Source organism: Larus michahellis, chromosome 1, assembly GCF_964199755.1.
Source record: "Larus michahellis chromosome 1, bLarMic1.1, whole genome shotgun sequence".
Classification (NCBI taxonomy): domain Eukaryota; kingdom Metazoa; phylum Chordata; class Aves; order Charadriiformes; family Laridae; genus Larus; species Larus michahellis.
In genome coordinates this window covers 94,035,191-94,054,062 of record NC_133896.1, presented here as the reverse complement: position 1 = coordinate 94,054,062, position 18,872 = coordinate 94,035,191, and the positions used below count along the sequence as shown (strand labels likewise).

Below are 18,872 nucleotides of genomic sequence, written 5' to 3'. Positions count from 1 at the left end.
GAAAAGTGGCTTTGCCCCATATTTGATAGGGTCCGTAGAGCGTCCCGGCCACCTCCCTGTCCCACGCGTTGTCCCAGCGTGGGGATGCCGTGGGATGCGCTGCCTGGGGGCACTCGAGGTTTGCTCCTGCACCCGATGTGGCAGCAGCAGCCCCTGCTGCGAGCGCTGCAAAACTGCAGCCGGCTTTTCCCCAGCCCCGCGGCTGGCGAGGCGGCGGGCAAGGAGCCACCCGAGCCCCACCGGCACCACCCTGCACCGGGGAAAGGGCGACCGGAGGCCCCCGCCCGGGGCTGAGCAGCCCGGGGGTCTCCTCGCCGCCATCCCGGCTTTGCCGACTGCCGAATAAAAGGTGGTTATAAGTTATAAATAAAAACACCGGCCGCTGCACGCTCACAGAGTGCTCCCGCTCCCCTGGGGTACCGCGTTCTCTGGCTCTACGCGAGGCACGGGTTGGATTCAGATGATAAAAACTGCTTTTTGGGGGTGTCCGAGATAGTGCTGTGGATGGGGAACCCTGCGGCGTGCTTTTCTAACAGCCCCCCGCCCTGCTCCTACCCACCTCTGGCTTTGTTCAGCCCTCCACGCCAGCAAGGGCTGCGCTGGCAGCCTTCCCCTCTGCTGGGACCGCAGGAGATTCTCCACACTCGCACCCTGCCTGGGCTTCTCTGTCTCTAGCCCCGCACTGGGGATTTGCCCCGCAGAGGTAGGGAACCCCCCATCAATGCATTTCATGCAGGCCAGAGCCGTAAGTGCTCAGACAGCTGTGAATGGAAAACCAAAGGAAACTGGTTTCTGTTAGCAAAAGGTGACCAAAAAAAAAAAAAAATTTGGGGATTACCCTCTGGGGTGTTTCCATTTCAGAAGTGGCGAGGGGCTATGGGAATATTGTTGCCATAAGATTATTGGGTTTGGTGATTCGGCCCAGAAATTCAGCAGGCTTGGAAAACCGCAGAAGCGATGATTAAAAAAAGGTGACACCAGTGAAGAGACACAGCAATGAGGGATTTCACCATCATAAAGGGTGATGGAGATGGCAGTGCTAAAGTGCATCTGCATTGTTCAATTTGGGATTCCGCTGTCACTTGCCCTTTTAACAAAGCCTTTCTCCATGTTTTTTTTTTTTATGCACTGGGAGTCAGGTCTCAGCATCCTGAACTTCTCCTGTGGAGGCAATGATACACTGAAATGCCTTCACAAATAACCCCCCAAAACCAGGCACACTGGATTTACGGTTCTTGATATTTCTAAGATAAAAATTAAACAGACCGTATTAATTTAAACAAGCCTCATTCCAGACTACATCATCCATACAAAGACATACATAAGGGCACAAGCCCCAGAAAAAAAAACAAGGCAAAAAAGGAAAAGAAAAACCTTTTCAGATCCTCCGATTGCTAGCGTGTCTTTCCCTTCAGCTCTGACCTGAGTCTCACCTACAACCGTGCAACTGAACTACACGAAACACGAAGACAAGACATCTCCAGGGACGTCACCTTTGGACTCCCATTTTCTCACTCAGATGCTACCAAAAAAACCCAAATCCCGGAAAGTCTCCCCCGCACGCAGCACCCCAGGCGTGGGGCAGCCTGCAACTTCTTCTGGCACCTGTCTGCCTCCCATCTCCAGCTGGGTGTGATGCTGGTGGGAGGCTCAGCATCGGCAGCCCCAGGGGGAGGAGTCCTCTGTCTGTCTGTCTGTCTGTCCGCTGTGTGCAAGAAGCCACGTGTGTTTCTGAGACATGGTGCTGCTCCCCACCGGTGCCAATCACCCAGCTCTCACAGAGAAAGCCCTCTGAGATGATGAAGGTTGGGCTCTCGCAGGCCACCCAGCCCCAGTCTTCCAGCTGCCAGCACCGGGACAGACAGACATGCTGGGTGTCTGTGGGGGTGCAGGCAGCTGCCCAGAGTAGCCGGGACAAAACCACCGCCACCTCCCCGAGTGCTGCCAACCCCCTCTCAGCCGAACACAGTGTGCAGTCACCACTGACCAGGCTGGGGCTGACACTGCGACCCACAGCGGGGCAAGGTTTATTCCCAGCCCCGAGTTGCCAGAACAAGACACATCCCTCGGAGGGACGCGTGCCATTTTGAGGACGGAGGGCACAGGCCTTTGGGGCAGGGGTGCTTGAAGTCACACAAAGGTGGGCTTCAGATCTTCTTTGAAGTTCACCACAGGTTGGAGCCCGCTGTGGTGCTCTGTCCAGTGGCCCATGCCCCTGCTGGGCTCTGTGTCCGTGTCCGTGTCTGTGTCTGTGCTACTGCTGCCCAGGGAGCCATGTGGGCTCTGGAAGCAGACCTCACAGCAGGGCCGGTGGCAGCCGTGGAACATTTCCTCGGAGCTGCTGCTGCTGGAGTCAGAGTCCGGGTAGTAGTACAGCGAGCGCAGGGAGGGCTCAGTGGGTCCCCTCAGGGCACCCCGTGGCCGGTGCTCCCCCGGGAGGCATGGGGAAGCACCCTTGGACTCCGGCCGTCCTGGCCATCCCTCGGGCTGGGGGCAGACCTCGCCAGGGACAGCGGGAGGGGACGGTGCTGGTGGGTGAAGGAGCCCTCCACCAGCTGTCTCCCCTTCCCTCCCCAGGGAGATACGTGCCAACTCCCCATGGCCCCAGGCGCCTGCCTCCTTCACCCCACGGCCGGCATGAGGGGACATATGCCCAGGGACGCAGGTGGAGGTGGCAGGCAGAGGGATCCTCCGCCGCCGTCTGGCCAGGTAGGGGCTGAGGGGCGTGTGGAAGCCTGGGTAGCCCTCCTGGGCTCCCCAGGTTCCTCCCTGCTCACCGTGGGGTCCCTGGCTGGCACGTGGGGGTCCCCCGGATAAGGCCGGGCTGTAGGTTTTGCCATCCAGGCTCAGCTCTTGCAAGATTTCCCGCAGCTTCTCGCTGCTCACGTAGCTGACTTTGGGGGACGACTCCCAGGCCAGGCCAGCTGAGATGTCATTGTCTGGCAGCAGCTCCGGAGGCTGGCCTTGCCCCGATGGCATCCCATGCTCCTGGGTATCTTTTGTGCCACATTCCAGGCTGTCCCCCATGTCAAAAAGCAGGTTCTGAGAGCAAACAGGCTTTCCTGGCCGCATGTGCTCCGGGGTCTCATGTTTCCAGAGTTCCTGAGCATCACCGCAAAGAGGGGATGTACCTGGCAAGCGGGGAGTCTGCCACCCATCCTGCTCCGGATCCGGGGGGCAGCAGTCCCCCGGCACATCCCCGCGCCGCCCCGTGCGCCGGGTGCAGGGAGCAGCCGCCGGCGCCTGGGGGTCACAGCCGCCCTCTGCAGACATCAGCCTCATCAGCTTCTCCTTGGCACTGCTCACTTGCTCCTGCAGGCTTGCGATCACGGCATTTTTCTGCGTCAAAACAAAATACGTTTTGTCAAGCGCGGGGCGGGCGGAGGGTACGAAAACGCCGCTGATTTGGAAGCAGGCGCTGCCAGAAAATACCTCTCTGCGTGGAGGGGTGCTCTGAGGCAGCACAGCAGCAGGCCGGCGAGAGCCAGACTGGCACCATGTGTGATCTCCTCCCCCATGGAGTCCCCAGAGCCCCCCAAATGTGGGTATGGGAAGGGGGGCACTGGGACAGGCGGCTCTCTGAGCCGGGGTGCTCCTGCCCATGCAGTGTAGGTGAGGGAGCAGGAGGCTGGGGGGGTTTCCTGAGATGGAGCATCTCCCCACTAAATTAACCATGTTTGACTGGGATGTGGAAACCAGGCTCTCCTGCTCTTCTCCCTCCATGTTTTTTTTTTAAACCCTCTGGATCATGCCTGATTTTCAGCACTTTGGGGTGCAGAGTGATGTGACAAAACAAAGCGGCTCTTCCCTGTCCGGAGGGAAGAGGCTGGAAGGTGAGCACCAGTGTGGACCGGGGTGTAAGGAAGGGCTTCTCACCTTGCAAAGCCTTCAGCCCACAAAAGGGAAGGGGAGAAGCCAGCGCGGCCAAGTGGGGGGAGCGTCAGAGCCCCGTACCTCGGTGAGCAGCCGCTTCATGGAGTTTTTCTCCCCTATCAGCTGGTAGAGCTGCTCCTCGCTGTACACTGAGCGGCAGCTCCGGCTCGGGCTGGTGAAATATTTTGCCATGTGGCTCACGGTTTGGCTTTCTTCTTCAAAGGCTTTCCACTGCCTGAGCTGGGGAAGCAGAGGAGGGCGTTATCGGCGCGGTACGCACAGCCCCTGCCGAGGCGGCGGGAGGCCGGCGCAGCTCGAGCGCGAAGGAAGACAAAGGGACAGAGAAGGGGAGACAAAGGCAGGGTGTGACGGAGCAGCAGAGACGGGCAGCGAGAGATGGCTGGGCGAGGGGCTGCAGCGGCGTCGCTTGGAGCCTCCCACCCATCTGAGCCCTACCCTGTCCCCGGCTCCAGCTTTTAACACAGAGAGGGTGGGTGCCTGCCTGCACTGCAACCTCTAAGAGCGCTGTAAAAGCCCCTTCTCCCCCGGCTCCTCGACTCTGTGACAGACAAAAGACAGTGTCACACACGCCTCTCTATCCCCAAATCGACAGCGACAAGCTGAAAAAACAGCAGCGCTCAGTACCCGTTTTCTCATCTCGTTTCTGCACGGAAGCCTCGCGCAGCCCAGCTCCAGCTGCTCATCGATCTCGGATGAGCAACAGAAGAGCAAGCCCATTAGGAAAAACAAGTTGATGAATTAAAAGATCCAAGTTAAATAAAATGTTCAAGGCCCCCAAGCTACAGCAGGAAAAAATGGTACAGGCAGAACGCAAATACAGCTCATCGGCTCCTCCACCTTCGCTCCAAGAGAGCTCGCGCTTGGCAGAGCATCGCCAGCAGGCTTTGTGCTTGTCACAGGAGGTTTGGAACCTGCTCCCATGGGCTCGTCATCTAGCGAGGTGGGACTCTGCAGTTATACTGCACCAACTGAGGTAGGAAGGGACCTCTGGAGATCATCTAGTCCAACTGCCCTGCTCAAGCACCAGGCTGCGCAGGACCATGTCCAGCTGGATCCTGAATCTCTCCAAGCATGGAGACCCCATAACCTCTCTGGGAAACCTGCTCCAGGGCTTTAGAACTTTTCACAGAACTCCCCCCATCACCTTCCTTTTTCTGATGTTTAAACAGAATTTCCTGTGTTTCAGTTTGTGCTCATTGTCCCCTGTCCTGTCAGTGGACACCACTGAGAAGAGCCTGGTTCCCCCCTCCCTGCTGCACCCCCATAGATATTTATGCATGTTAGTGAGATCCCCTGAGCCCTCTCTTGCACAGATCTGCTCTTTCTTCAGCTTCACCTCTTCCTCCCTTTCTCACCTCATTTCCTTGAGCCCAAACATAACACTGAGTAAACAACTGTTTCCTCTCCCTGTAACAATGGGAGCATTTTTCCCACTAATGTGGCCAGACACACCAGGCTGCTCCTCGAGGACACGGGAAGCAGAAGAGCCTTGACTTACCACAAAAGGCTTCCTCAAAATATCTCTGTGTCCTCCCCCTCGCCTGCAGCAAAGCCCAGCTTCCTCCTCCAGGAGCACAGAGGAGGACAGCCTCCCCTGGGGACTGCCAACCCTGGCGAGGTCATCTGGATTGCCAGAGCCCACCTCCATCCCTGCCGTGGGCAGAAACCCTTGGTGGGAGTGGGTATGTGGGGTATGAGGAGAGGACAACTGCATAAATGACCAATCCCATCACTCATGTGGAGGAGGAGGAGAGCAGCAGCCACCTCGCCTCCACGCATGCCCCCTGTGTGGTTGCCATCCACAGCATGGTCTTGCAGGAGGGCTACTGAGCAGCAGCTCTGCAATGTGCCTACACTCCTTGGAGACTCAGGGGACCTGCTTGGGGAAGCAGAGCCTTTGGGATTGGAGGACGAGCTGTGCAGGTGAGCCCAAATTTTTGGCAAAAGAAGCAAGAAACTAAGTGCTTTGGCCCCCACAGCTGCTATTGTTAAACTCCAAAAATGTTCCGACCAGGTGGTGGGACGGAGGTGGCAGCATACCTGTGGGACAAATATGAAGCAGTTGATCGTGGTTGTACACACGAAGATGCCTCCAGAGGTAAAACCAAACAGCAAGTTGTGCCAAGTGCGGAAGAAACGGTGAACTAAGCAGACAGTGCCAGCAGCCAGGAAAACAAGGTTGACCCCCACGATGAGCGTCAAGGACTGGTTGACTGGCGGGGAGCTGACGTTGTCGGTCAGACCGGCCAAGTAGGTCCCATACAGCAGGAGGATACTCTGGAAGCAGAAAAAAGAGGTTTCCAGAGTGTGGAAAATTACAGCCTGATGGCATCAACCCCCACCTCGTACCGAGCCCGGTGAGCTCAGATACAGTCAGCGCAATCCTAATTAATGCTCTTTGATCTATAATGCAGACCTTCAGCACATGGTGGTGACACCGCAGCAAACGCCCAGCAGGCTGCTGCAGGTCAGAAGTGGGGCTGGGGAGGGAAGGCAGGAGCGAAGGCGGCGGTGGGCCCTGGGGGTCCCGAGGAGCTGAGGGTCAGGTCAGCAGGTGATGCCACGGAACAGGGAAAGGCTGGGAGAGGCAAGACGTGAAAACCTCCCGTTGGGCAGCCTGGAGCAGGAGCAGCAAGGATGAACAGACAAGAGACGGAGGTCCCTGCAGGGATGCAGCGGTGGGATGCCATCAAGGAGCAAGGACATACCTCTGAAGGAGCAGGAAGGAGATTCAGAAGGAAAAAGCAAGGCAGAAGAAGTGGAGGTTTAGACTGGAGGGAAGAGGATATACTTGGTGCCTCTTTAAATAGAAATCCAGGAAACTACCAGGTGCAATTCTTCTCCCTTCCCTTCACCATTTCCTGCCTGACTCTAGCAGCAGTGAAAGGGGCTGGAGAAGTGCTCTGTACACAGAGGCCGTCCCTCCTCCAGAGCAGGTCAGTTGTTTCAGAGCAGGCTTCCTCACCGTGCTGCCCCTTAAGTGTCCCAACGTGTGCATCTTTCCAGTGTGCTCAGGATTAAACCTACGCGGCAGGCTGAAGCCCTCCTTCCCCAGGGCACACTGGCAGGAAACACCAAGTATTTTTTGCCTACCCCTATAGCACAGGCATGGTCTGCCTTCTTCAGGATCTCTTGGAAATACCATCTAACAAAATCCCTGCTCCTGCGAGGACCCAGAATACAGGGAATACAACTCCTACATTATTCCTCTGCTACTCAGTAAGCACAACTGTTGGCAACTAAGAGACATTAAATTCTCTTTTCGGCATCAAGAAGTGCTTTCTGACCTGTGGTGCAGATGTTCTGTAGACCCTTCTGGACACCTCCGTGGTATGGCTGCTTGATGACCGTGATGGCCGTTGCCAGGGTTAAGGTCCGGAGGGACCCTCTTACAGACAAGAGAAGTTCATGTCCCTGGTCTTTGGTGAGACTCCCAACTTCAGAGCACCACGAATTCTCAAGGAGGGGGTTGTAACAGTGAGACCTGCCTCGCCGGGAACTAGGCTGATGCCCGACCCTGCTTTGTAGGATCTGCACTGGATCATAACCACGTTCACCACAGGGCACCTCCAAATACACGACCCAAAGGCAAGCCAACTCCTAATCCCTGAGCAAGAAAAAAAAAAACCAGCACCAGAGTCCCATTTAAAATTCATATAGTCTACCTGGGACACAGACAACAGCACTACTGTCTAGTAAACTAGGACTTTCAGTAAGCACAGGACTAAGTTTTTTGTTTGTTTGTTTGTTTGTTTTAATCTTGAGCAGAGGACTTTGTTCCTAATTCCAGGCATGTCCTTGGCAAGTCATTTCTGTTCATTGCTCTGTGCCAGTAAAACCAGGATAATACACTGAGCAGCTTCACAAGGGGCTGAGCACATTAATGCCGTGGAAGATAAGGAGTGTTACATACACGCAGAGATAGAGCCTACTCTCACATTAGTGTACACCCAGATTAACTTCAGAGAAACCACTAAAGAACGAACTTCATGACCCTCAGTAGGTAGACAGGATCAGGGTCAGGTTCAACGCAACATTAATGAAGAGTACCTGGGACCGGTAACGGGGATGTTTTATTGCAAAAAGCAGTTTGTAGAAGCTGTAGGCAAAAGCATTACCTGTCTAAACCTTAACACAAACTGTGGACAAAATCAGAGGTGGAGACACAGCACTGAAAGCCCAGGGAACTGGGCAATCCCTAGCACCAAAGGACTTTGAAGGACAGGCTAGACTAATGTCTTTAGAATGAAGTGTAGGAGGGAGGAGGACTTGGCTGTGTTGTGAGGTCTCTCTCTGCTCTTTTTCCTATGATTTTGGGTAGACGGTCAATGGGTATAATATTACAGTGAGTCAGAAAGGAACTGCCTGTACTGCACGCAGAGATGGAGCCATTCCCAAAGAAAGGCTGTGATCTCACAAGCTTCATCAACAACAGCTTTCTGAAATGCGTCCAGCCTCTGCCAACCCAGAGACACATGAGACCACAGATAATTACAGCGATAATTATACCCACATAGTTACATCAGTATAACTAACTCTTCTGGAATAAGAACGGCCACGTGCAAAGCTACACCAGTGAAAGTGTACCTCAGTGGTATAATTAAGCTGATAGACATCCTGTAAAAGTAGGCACCAAGCACTTGTCACCAGCACCTCCTTGATTTGGAGTCAGAGGACTCGGGGGCTGAGCCACGTCGTGCATCTGAGGCTTTACGGAGAAAGTGTGCGTTAGGAAACAGTAAGACACGAGTTGTAAGAAGGCAGATAGATGAGGCGTGGGAGGTTGCAGGGAGAGAACTACAGAGTCAGTGTGCGCACGGTGCACGTAGAAGAGACGGTGAGGCAGGCGAAGAGCGGCTAACAAGGCTTTTACAAGGGAATGCAAGAAAACATCAACATGGGAAGGACTGGAGAAGGGAGGGCTTTCAAGATGAGCAGGAGTAACCAAAATCTGCAACAGGCATGTAGCTTGGGAAGGCAGCAAAACTACAAATGCTGCTAAACAGTTCAGGCTGAGAGGCTGGGAAGAGGCGAGAGACAGTGCAAGAATCGATAAAGAGGTTACGTACCTTAAACCCTAAAATGAGCACGAGCCAAAGCTCAGAATAAAGAGATGCGCAGGACTGCACCCGGCTCACCGAGCAGGTCATGCCTTTCTCCGTCGCCTAGGAGGCAAGGGGAAGGCAGAAGTGAAGGCTGCTGCCCCGGCCCGGGAGCAGGCACGGACCGATGGGCACACAGCTGTAGGCATTTGAGCAGGTCTCCTCTGTAAACTCCTAAAAGGAAAGGCCAACGCCGGTGCTGCCACAGGCAGAGGGTTAAAGCAAGGAAGATTTTGGCACTCTGCTGTCGGTTAAACCTTTCTCTAAAGCATCTGCAGATGCCATGCACCTCTCCTGGGTCACCCAGGTGACCTGCACAGAACTAGAAATTTTGCAGCAGACTGTCATCTCTGTAGTAGACCAGACATAAACCCAACCCAGAGCACTCAGAAGGCTTTCTGCCTTGTTTTTCTTCTTTTTTTTTTTTAAACAGCACCTCCAAACACCTGACACATCCACCAACTTTGTCCACAGAGATCAGACAGGACACAGTGCAACCCTCCACCACCCCTCCTCATCCCTTTACCCGCAGTGAGATGCTGAGGCTTCGGAAACACTGGACTGGATCAGAGAATACCCACGTCAAGAGCAACACAGCGTCCGCCAGCACCAGCGCTGCCACCATCGCCAGCAACTGGAGGTCTTTGATAATCTGCAAACACACAAGAAGTGTTACCATGGGGGGCAAATGGACACCAATAACCTCCATCCCCTTGGGTCTCTTTCTGGTTGTTTCTTCCAAGTGACATTTCCATCCTAATACTTCTCCCAGAGCGGAGTCCAGTGGCTCACCTACGACCGAGTTGGCCACAGGATCTCTGTCTCCAGCTCCCACACTCTTGGAGACCTAATCAGGCTTGGGGCCAGGTATAAACCCTCCCCGATGGTGTGGCTAGCTAAGACAGAAAACAGCTCTTCCAGAACAAGAGTATCACCCCTCATGCCCGTATCACAAGCAGAGACAAAAAGTGTGTGTGTGTGGGGGGGGAAGCTGGCGGGACTATCATTTTGCAAATTTAACAGTTCCTCAGGAATGGGAGTCCTTGCTGGTACCCGGTTCCTCTACAAATCCTCTCATCTCTCACCTTTCCTCTGAGACCTACTTTTTTCACCATTGGAAAGGGGCTGCTGAAAGCTGGAAGAGCAGCATTACATGCAGAAATGTCTATAGGTGGCTCCCATTTTCCTCTCAGCTGCTGTATCCCCTTCCTTCAGTGCTGCAGAGGAGTTCCCTCCCTCCCTTCAAGATGCATCTGAAGGTGGCCATACATCAGACAACTTTGAGGATACCTGGTTTGTTTTCATCCTGCAAAACCAATCATCCCAGACCTGGACATACACACTGGCATGCAGTGTAACGAAGGCGTGTGGCCAGTATAAAATGAGAACAAGACCTTGCTTGGTGATGGGGCTGGGACTCCACTGGGGAACAGGCGTCCTGGCAGGGCACCCGCTTGCCTCGTAGAGTGGAAAATCTCCTGCCTCATTGCGCAGGAATAAATGAGGATCCCATGCCCGGCTAGGTGTGAAACCAGACCTGTGACGGTGTCACCCATCCCTGTCATGTGCCAGTTTTATCTGCCATCCCGCACTGGTTTGGGACTTGCTGGTGTTCACCCACCTTGGGGAGTTTGTCGTCGTCCCCCCTCTCCCCCCGGTACTGTGTACTCACCACTCGCTTGTCCGGCACCCGCTGGGTGAACACCTTGTAGAGCCGCCAGCTTTTCCCCAGGACGGGACCGAAGACCAGGGAGGTCCCCACGCACAGCAGGCAGAGCCGTACCTGCCGGGGGGGGGAAATAGCAAGGGGGCTGAAGGGACGGCCGGGGGGCTCACAGGGACATCCCCTGCCTGCCCACCCACGGATGTGATAAAGATGTGTCTACAATCTTCTGAAGGGTCATATCAGACACCAGAAAGCTGACTGCGGGGCAAAATAAATTAGAAGTCGTGTGTTCCTCTGCAGGCATGCCTGCTGCCTGCCTTCTCCTCCTCACCCTGAGCGGCTCGCATGGGAGGAGCAGGCACGGAGAGCCAGGCAGCTTGCAAGCAGCAGGGGCACGGAGGGGCTCGGCACCAATAAATCACTCGCTGGCACCTCCGTTAATTATCCTCAGCCCGGCGGCTGAGCAGGACGGCAGGGTGTGCTGTCTGTCTCCCACGTCCCACTCCCCCACCCGGGTCCGTGCCCAGTCCCCAGTCTGGCAGGGCGGCTGCCCTGGGCCAGGACACGGAGGGTTCATCACACAGGTCGGCGCGTTGATGATCATTTGCTTTGCAGCCAAAAAACTCCCCTTCAGCCTCGCAGCACCTGTGCATGCTTATACATGCCCGTGTCTGCGTGCGTAGGCACCTGTCCCAGCAAACACCACCCCACCCCACCCCGCTCACCTGAATAAGTTTTTCTACCGAGTCTCCGGACGGCAGGCTCTGCTCCTGAATCCCAAAGAGGTAAGCACTAGTGTAAGTCAAGCCACTGCCCAGCAGGGTCACAATGTTCAGATTGGGGCTGGACATCTTCACGATCCTCCAGGAAACAAAGCAGGGAAGGCGGCGACAGTTACTGAGAGTCACGACCTGGCAGCACAGGGGCAAGGTGCCCTTACAGGGATGACGGTGGCCATAAGGGATGCTGAGACACTGCCTTGTGTCCTCCCCAGCCCCTGCTGTTCACAGCTCCTCCAAAAGCTCAGCCATTGCTCCATGGTGCATACTGCATCCCCTCCCCTGTATTGCTGGAGTGCTTCACTATCCTTAAAGTATTCATTTTGCCCTACCCTGACGCCCCTGTGGGACAGCAAGATCCCTTCTTCCCAAAACGGCCGGGTGCCAGGCTGGCCGCACAGCACCCCTACCCCCTGCATGTGCCTGCGGCGCAGAAAAGCGTCCCTGAGGCAGCGTCAGGCGGCGTCTTTATGGACAAAACTGTGGCAAGCTGTGGGCTTTAGGGGCAAAGCAGACAAGGGTCACTGTAGCTGGGTCTCTCTGCTACCAGTGCCCATGCCAGGCACGCAAAGCTGCTGCGGTTGCGGCCAGCACGTGCTGTGGCCACACGTCCCCTCATCAGCACAGAGCCAGGGGAAGCGATGCCCCACGGTCATGCAGGTGGAACACAGCTCAGCACCCAGCTCAGACCCCTGGGTTCAAGGCCAACATCTTCCTCTTGTCCTCTGTTGTGAAGGGGCAGAGTGGAAAACCTCATTAATGCAGCACGCGGTGGCCGTCCCCAGCAGTAAGCTTTGGGTTACAGCAGCTACAAATGCCTCCAGGAAAAAGCTCTTCCTACTCCTCCTTCCTTTGAGGAGACACTTCCACCCTCAGCACAGTCTGGACATCAGGAAGCTGCCAGCAGTGCTCAGGTTACGGCTCCCCCTCTGTAATTTCATCCCATCGCTCATAACCCTGCAACTGTATTCAGGGAGGGGAGAATCGACCCACCGATCTCTCCCGCCCTGTCACCCTTCTCCAGCAAGCCCATCAAGCGAAAGCTGTAGCTCCTGCCACCCCCCCCCCCCACACTGTGTAGCTCCGTCCCTTCAACCTGCTGCTAAGTCATTGTATTTCTCTACCCCTGAGCTCCGTCCTGGCTTGCTGCCCCGCAGGCGCAGAGCCTGGGATTCAACCTGGCTCTCTCCTTCCCTGCCTTCCTTGCCATGCCTCAGCCCCTGGGGAAAGATATCCATCAGCTCACCCTCCCAGCTGCAGGCGGAGAAAGGTCTCCTTTGCCCTCCCAGCTTCAGTCGGCAGACCAGTATTTATTTGCTGCAGTGCAAATAAATAACGCACATTCATTACAGCTTGCTCTGAGAATATCTTACCTAAATAACTTGATAATCAACTAAGGTGGCCACCGAACTCAACACCACTCTGCTTCAGTAAATCAAGCGCTTGAGAGAGGGATGCAGGGCATGCAGCTCCTGCACCGCCACAGGCATGGGGCTGAAGATGAACCTTTACGAGCAGGACGCTCCCGACTGCACGGTGCTTATAAGAAGCGTTATGTGTTCCTTAACACAACCAGAGCGCTGAAACAGCCGCAGCCTGGGCTGCACACAGATGCACCTCCCTGTACAAAACAACGGCATCTGGAGGAGCACAAAGGCTTTGCCAGGTGAAGCTTGGGAGAGGGATTTATCTCTGGGGGAGGGGGAAGCAGTTGAGAGACCAAGGGACCAACGAAGCTGAGGAGAAGGTGGCAAGGAGGCAGGTGAGACATCCAGAACTGCTGAGGAAGGATAAGCACTGGCTGAGGCAGTTTGAGCTACGAGGAATCGCTGAGTCTTCTGCTTGATTTATGGGGCATTCAGGGGAGCAGGACTTTTTACATCCTTCGTGCAGCCTGAACAGCACCAAGGAAAGCCTGTGCTCCACCACCAGCTTCTCTCACCAATGGAGATCATGCTCCCCACCAGTACGGACAACCACCAAGATCAAAACTGGTTAGCAATATCTTCAAACCGTGAGTGGCCCAAAAACAGGAAGGATGTGTGTGCACTGTGGGGAACACGATGGCTTTGCTCATGGGGCTACGCTGCTCAAAGTGATGCTCTCAAGACTGTGGAGCGGAGAACGAGACCGGCTCTCTTTCTGCTCACTCCTGTTAATGGTTTTATTGAATAGCACCTTTGGGATGAGGCCATGCACTGCTGCCTCTGCTACGCCGGAGGGCATCCATGCTCTGTCTTGTTCACAGCTCCCTGACTTGTGGAAGATGGGAACAGTCCAAGAAGGACTGTGATCAACACTGGGCATGATGGAGAAAGCTGCAATATCCCTGGCGTTGCCCTTGCTTGCCCCGTGCTGTTCCTTCAGGCTTTACCCTCCTGGTCCTTAGCTGGCCATCAGCTCAGGGTCTGGCCCTGAAGGAGCCTGACCTCTCTGCCCCAGGGCAGGGGAACTCTCACAGGCAGAAGGGGGAAGCCCTTACCTGTTTTTCCTGAAGCGAATTGTGAAGACAAGAAAGAAGAGCGCTAGCAGGACTCCTCCAGTCAGGAATGACCACACAACTCCCAGGAGAGCAGCAGAGAAGGACGGGGAGCTCTTCCCACTGCGGTCAGAAGATGTCTGGGGGAGGCAAAAGGGATAAGAAGGAAGAGGATGTCGCTGGCATGGTCACTCCCACGCGTGCTCCCGCTCAGCCAGAAGGGACTCCAAACCACATCTCCCAACCTTTCTCAGACACCCTGGCGCTTGACCAAGACCCGCTGCCAGGGCTAAGGGAGATGTATGTAGACAGGACACGTACGCTGCCACTTGCTGAGCGCACAGGAAGAGAGGGCAATACAGGAGCCCTCTTCTTACAGGCAACTAGACAAATACATAATGAAGCCATACGAGTGACTCTCAAACCTCAGGCAGCCCTGGTCATGGGAGAGAGGAATATGGGCAACGGTTCCCCACTGTCTTTCTCTGGAAAGAAACCTCTGGAGAAGGACCTCGTGGTACCCCGGTTTGCAACACACGCTTTTGGAAAGTTAGGTAGGGCATCCTTGGCTAGCCATCCCCACCCTTACCCCTACACGCAGCAGATAACCAACCTGCCAGCTGAGGTGACGGGGAGCCAGCAGCAGAGCTGCCAGTTGGCGCAGAAAACACAGAAAAGGGAGTGGGACAGCGTTTTTCAGACGCGTTAGGTAGCGACACACCGAGCCAGGCTCCACCCGTCTCCCAGCTGGCTGGAAACTAGCTTGGTCCTGGGTAGACATCAGCTGAGAACTGGCTTTTGAGGGACACTCCCAAAGCGAGTATGATGGAAGCACCTCTCTCCTTGCATACAGGCGACCTTATGGTTTTAAATCTCCATTTGAAAAAATTCTCTGCTATCTCCCTATCAACATAGGATGGACAAAATGATCCTACATGAAACAAGAAACCTATTTCCACTGCACATCTAAAATACTCCAACATTTTTAAGTGGGTGTGCACGTGTGGGTTCATTCACACATACCATGTGCCCATGTTACTGATAAATCTTTTTTTTTTTTTTTTTTAAAAGTCCTTTTTCAGGTATTCCAGTTCACCTGCAAGCAATTTCTACAGCAGAAGACTATTTTCCCAGCCGCTGCCACTGCCCCAAACTCCCAATTCTTCCTTCAAGATCTGAGCTGTTTCTGCTTCCAGCGTTGGTAGAAAAAAAATCTGCAGGCGGAAGACAGGCAGCTGAGAGCCGACGCTGCTGCTGCCACATTATGCTGGGATGCAGCTGCATGCACAGCTCAGCCCTGCTTTGCTGCAGCGCGGAGGGGAATCCCTGGGGAGATATGCATCTCCCTCCAGCAAACTGCTCCCCACCTCCTCTTCCCTCTCTCCATCGTCCGGCGGGTCTTTTAGCTCTCCGGGAAATGAAGACCACACCAGACAGTGGAGATGGTCAACCAGGTCAGTCACCCAACCCCTCGCACCAGGCCTCACTGTGCAAAAACCCCATAATTCAGCACAAATCGGGGCCATCTTCCCACCTGCCTGGAGCTCAGAGGTGCTGATGGGGCTGGTACGAGGCTGTAACATCGTGCTATTTCTGCAGCCTGCCTGGTCAAGCCTGAGGGTAACACCTGGCTTTTGCCAGTAGGGTGAGCAGGGTGGACTTGGCATCCTGGTGCTCCCACACTTCCCTCACACCTGCATCCATCAGCAGTATCTTTCCACCGCTGGCTGCTGCCAGCAGCGTTACTGCACCCTCTTCCCACCAACAACCCAGGGACCAGAAACACCCCTGTGGTCTCCAGCTCTCCTTTCCCAACAACCACCCCCCCCTCCCCGGACCACTGTTTCCCTGGATGTTGATGCTACTTGAAGTTGATGAAGCGCTTCGTTTACCGCTGAGCGGAGTGAATCCTGGCCCTAGCAGGGGGAATATTAATTGTAAGGCAGCTGCCAGAGCCAGAGGAGCCAAGCAGCTTACAGTCTTCTAATTAAAGGCCTGTGGTCGTGCAGGATGTGATGGAGAGCTGAGCGGGCCAAGCCTCACTTGTCCACCCAGCAGCCTCACGCAGAGCCAGCTGCAGCCAAGTGCATCCCGGTGTCATTTCTACTGACTTAGTGGTGGTGGGGGAGGTCCCATTTATTATGGATGGTGACTTTTAATTAAATCCTCCTGTATTCATATTCAAAAAGCACTTTGAAGTTCCAGGGGATGGGAGAGGTCAAGGGCAGAGGAGGCCATCCCAGGCCACTCCTAAGAGGCTGTCATGCTGGCCAGCACACAGGAGGGCTGCTTGACACGACTTGGCTGTCGTGGCTGCTTCCTCACCTTCTGCCTAACTGCTGGGTGTCATCTGGGCAGGGCTTGTCTTGGAGGCCATCCCAGGAGGTGACAGCGTGCAACCTCTGGCCGGACCGGGATTGCTTGGTGGCTGTGCCCCTCTGCCCCCCTTCTCCATCCCTCCGCCCAAATTCACTTCTGCGGAGCAAACCTCATGCCCTGGCGCGCTCCCCCCCGCCTCCGTACGTACCACCGAGACAGTGCAGAGCTCCTGCAGCACCCGCCGATGCTGCTCCTGGCTGCCAAAACTGGAGCTGCCATCACAGAGCTCAGAGCAGTTGAATCCCGGCTCCATAGCACATCCTCAGCCGTCATCCAGCGGTGCCTTCGCCCCTCCTGGAAGGATAAGGGTCGGCTTCCTCCAGTGAGAAGAAGAAGCCGGATCTCCCCCTCTGTCAGCAGGCCGTAGGGAAGGGGTCTGGCAGCCCCAGGCTGAGCTTACCCAAAGCGATGCAGTGCACATCCAGAGCCAGGATGGGGAGCGCCCAACCCCCGGCGTCCCCCGGGGTGTCCTCTGCAGCGAGGGGAGTCAGCACAGCGTGCAGGTCCCCACTGAGCACGGTGGCATCCCGAGCCCTGCTACGCCACCCTGCAAACCAACAAACGCCGGCGTCAGGGCTGCCCCTGGCTCCTACACCCCAGTTGTGGAGACGAAACCGGGTGCCGTGCCAGTACGAGCCGGAGCATGGCACCCCAGCACCGTGAGCTCACCGCAGCTTTCCTCCGCCAATGCGTTTTCCCACACCGGTGCAATTTAAAAAGGATATTTAAAAGCCCAACATCTCTGTGCCACCCGTCCCTCCTGGCGCTCTGGCTACCAGGTATTGTCCCCGCCTGCGCCCGCTCCTCTCGCACCACCTTTGCCTCTGTTCCCTCTTTCGTTTCTCTTTTCGGTGGGGACTTCAATAGGCCTCATTACCATTTTAGACATGAGGTCATACTTATCCTCAAGCATCCTTACCCAATTACCATTGTCACTGGTTTTAATTAGCTTCCAGCGCACGACCATAAGCAAGTCTCCCGTCGTTAGCAGCTGGGGAGGAAGCGCAATAGCTCACTCCCTATTTGCTCCTAACAACAGGTGGGAGGAAAAAATTATCCATATCGTGGCTCCTCAGGGCTGCTTCCCGGCTGAGCATCCCCTGCGCTCACACCCTGCGCTCCACCCTTCCCTGCCGCTACTCCCGACACTTTGATTGCCTCTCCTTGCAAGTCCTTTCTTTGGAAAAACTCCCGTCATTATGTGAGCAAAGAAAGAGTAAATTAAAATGAAGCGCGGTCACCAGGACCTGTTCTGAAGCTTGCTGTTCTTCACGGGGGATAATCAGGATTCAAATGCCAGAAAAGCTACGGGCGTTGTTCCTCAGCTCATGTAAACTGATTTTCAGCTTGAGAAGTTGCGTATGAGTCCCATCCCGAAAATGTCAGCGGACCACTCATCCAAAATTAGCTAAAGCCACCTCTGAAGCAACAACTTCAACTCTCCCACTGGTAGAAACCCCAATGTACCGTGGGTCTTCTGTGCCAGGACTGCCCCCAGCACAACATCAGCTCGCCGCGTCCTCTAAACACAGTATCACGCGTTGCCCAGGCTTACAATTTTACAGGCATGATAAGAGGTTTTGCTTTTTTTATTTCCCAAGCATGCTGGTGCAAGCCAGCTCCATCAAGCCTCCCTCTCCCTCTAGCTTGTAGCAAACCATGGTGGCGTTTCCCCTACAGCAGGACCACTCTCTGGAGGCTTACATGCCCTTCATCACTCAGGCTAAGCAATCGGACAAGGGGTATGGCTGCAGAAGATATCCAGCTGCTGCAGCGAACCCAAGGTATTGCAACAACGGTAGAAGGGTGGTGGAGAGGAGGAGACGAGCTCCAGGTGAATAGTTCAGGCGTAAAGACTGGTAGATGAGACAGTGCATGGGGGGGCTGCGTGCGTGCCTGGGGGTGGGGGTAGGAGAGAGGCACTGAACCTCTGATGCTGAGAAGACCTGTAGGCGAGTGCTGCCCAGCCTCCCAAAGGGCTCGACTCCTCCCCATGCCCCCAAGTGTGTTTAAGGACATGGGGTCTCCCTGTAACCCCTGTAACTCCCTGGTAACTCCCTGTAACCTCCTGCCATGTCCGAGGGGGAGCCCACCTGCCAGGTGGACCGCCACCAAGGCTGGCATGAGGCCAGCAGGCACGGCCCTCCCGTGGCTCACAAATGCAGATGTTTCCACAGGGAGAAGCAGTTCAGCCCCCATCCCCCCAGGAAGCCACCCTTTGGCGGAGGACAAGAGCCCCTTGGGGTCTCCCCAGCCCCCCATCCCACTATTCCATAAACGGCTCCTGTGCAATGTTTATAACAAGCCGGGGCCAATTAGCGCTCATTAGTATGCAACAAAGCAAGCACTAGTGTGGTTGTCGCAAAGGGCAACAGGCATTTCCAGCCCAGCTCCTGCCTCTCGTGAGAACTGGCAGGAACACTGCTCCATGGCCTGGGGAGCATCTGAGGGGAACCGGTGCTGCCGGGGGGTCACTGCCCTTCAGGGTGGGGTTGGGCGATGGTTGAGGGGACGGACAGCAACATGGGTAAGAAAACACATCCTTAAAATGTGAGGGTCTCTTCAGGGCAGAG

The 18,872-nt window shown here is 55.3% G+C and overlaps 1 protein-coding gene across 1 annotated transcript; it reads right to left on the bottom strand.

Moving 5' to 3' along the window:
- Positions 1–1,015: 1,015 nt before the first annotated feature.
- On the bottom strand, positions 1,016–16,972 carry GPR156 (G protein-coupled receptor 156). The gene is made up of 10 exons (XM_074593748.1): positions 16,700–16,972; positions 16,448–16,593; positions 13,924–14,060; positions 11,388–11,523; positions 10,669–10,779; positions 9,523–9,648; positions 8,964–9,059; positions 5,935–6,171; positions 3,955–4,113; positions 1,016–3,339 (listed from the first exon to the last, which is right to left on the bottom strand). Exons 2-10 carry the CDS (start codon positions 16,550–16,552, stop codon positions 2,131–2,133), a joined length of 2,316 nt encoding a protein of 771 aa, XP_074449849.1. The 5' UTR covers positions 16,553–16,593; positions 16,700–16,972; the 3' UTR covers positions 1,016–2,130.
- Between the last annotated feature and the right edge of the window lie 1,900 nt (positions 16,973–18,872).

What these genes read in the sequence shown, in the direction of transcription:
- GPR156 (XM_074593748.1), bottom strand. Translation starts at nt 16,552, where the DNA reads ATGGAGCCGGGATTCAACTGCTCTGAGCTCTGTGATGGCAGCTCCAGT. An exon ending in GCCTCAGCATCTCACTGCGG is followed by an intron (nt 9,060 to 9,522) that starts GTAAAGGGATGA and finishes CTTGCCTCCTAG; the next exon opens with GCGACGGAGAAAGGCATGAC. An exon ending in TGAAGCGGCTGCTCACCGAG is followed by an intron (nt 3,340 to 3,954) that starts GTACGGGGCTCT and finishes GTTTTGACGCAG; the next exon opens with AAAAATGCCGTGATCGCAAG.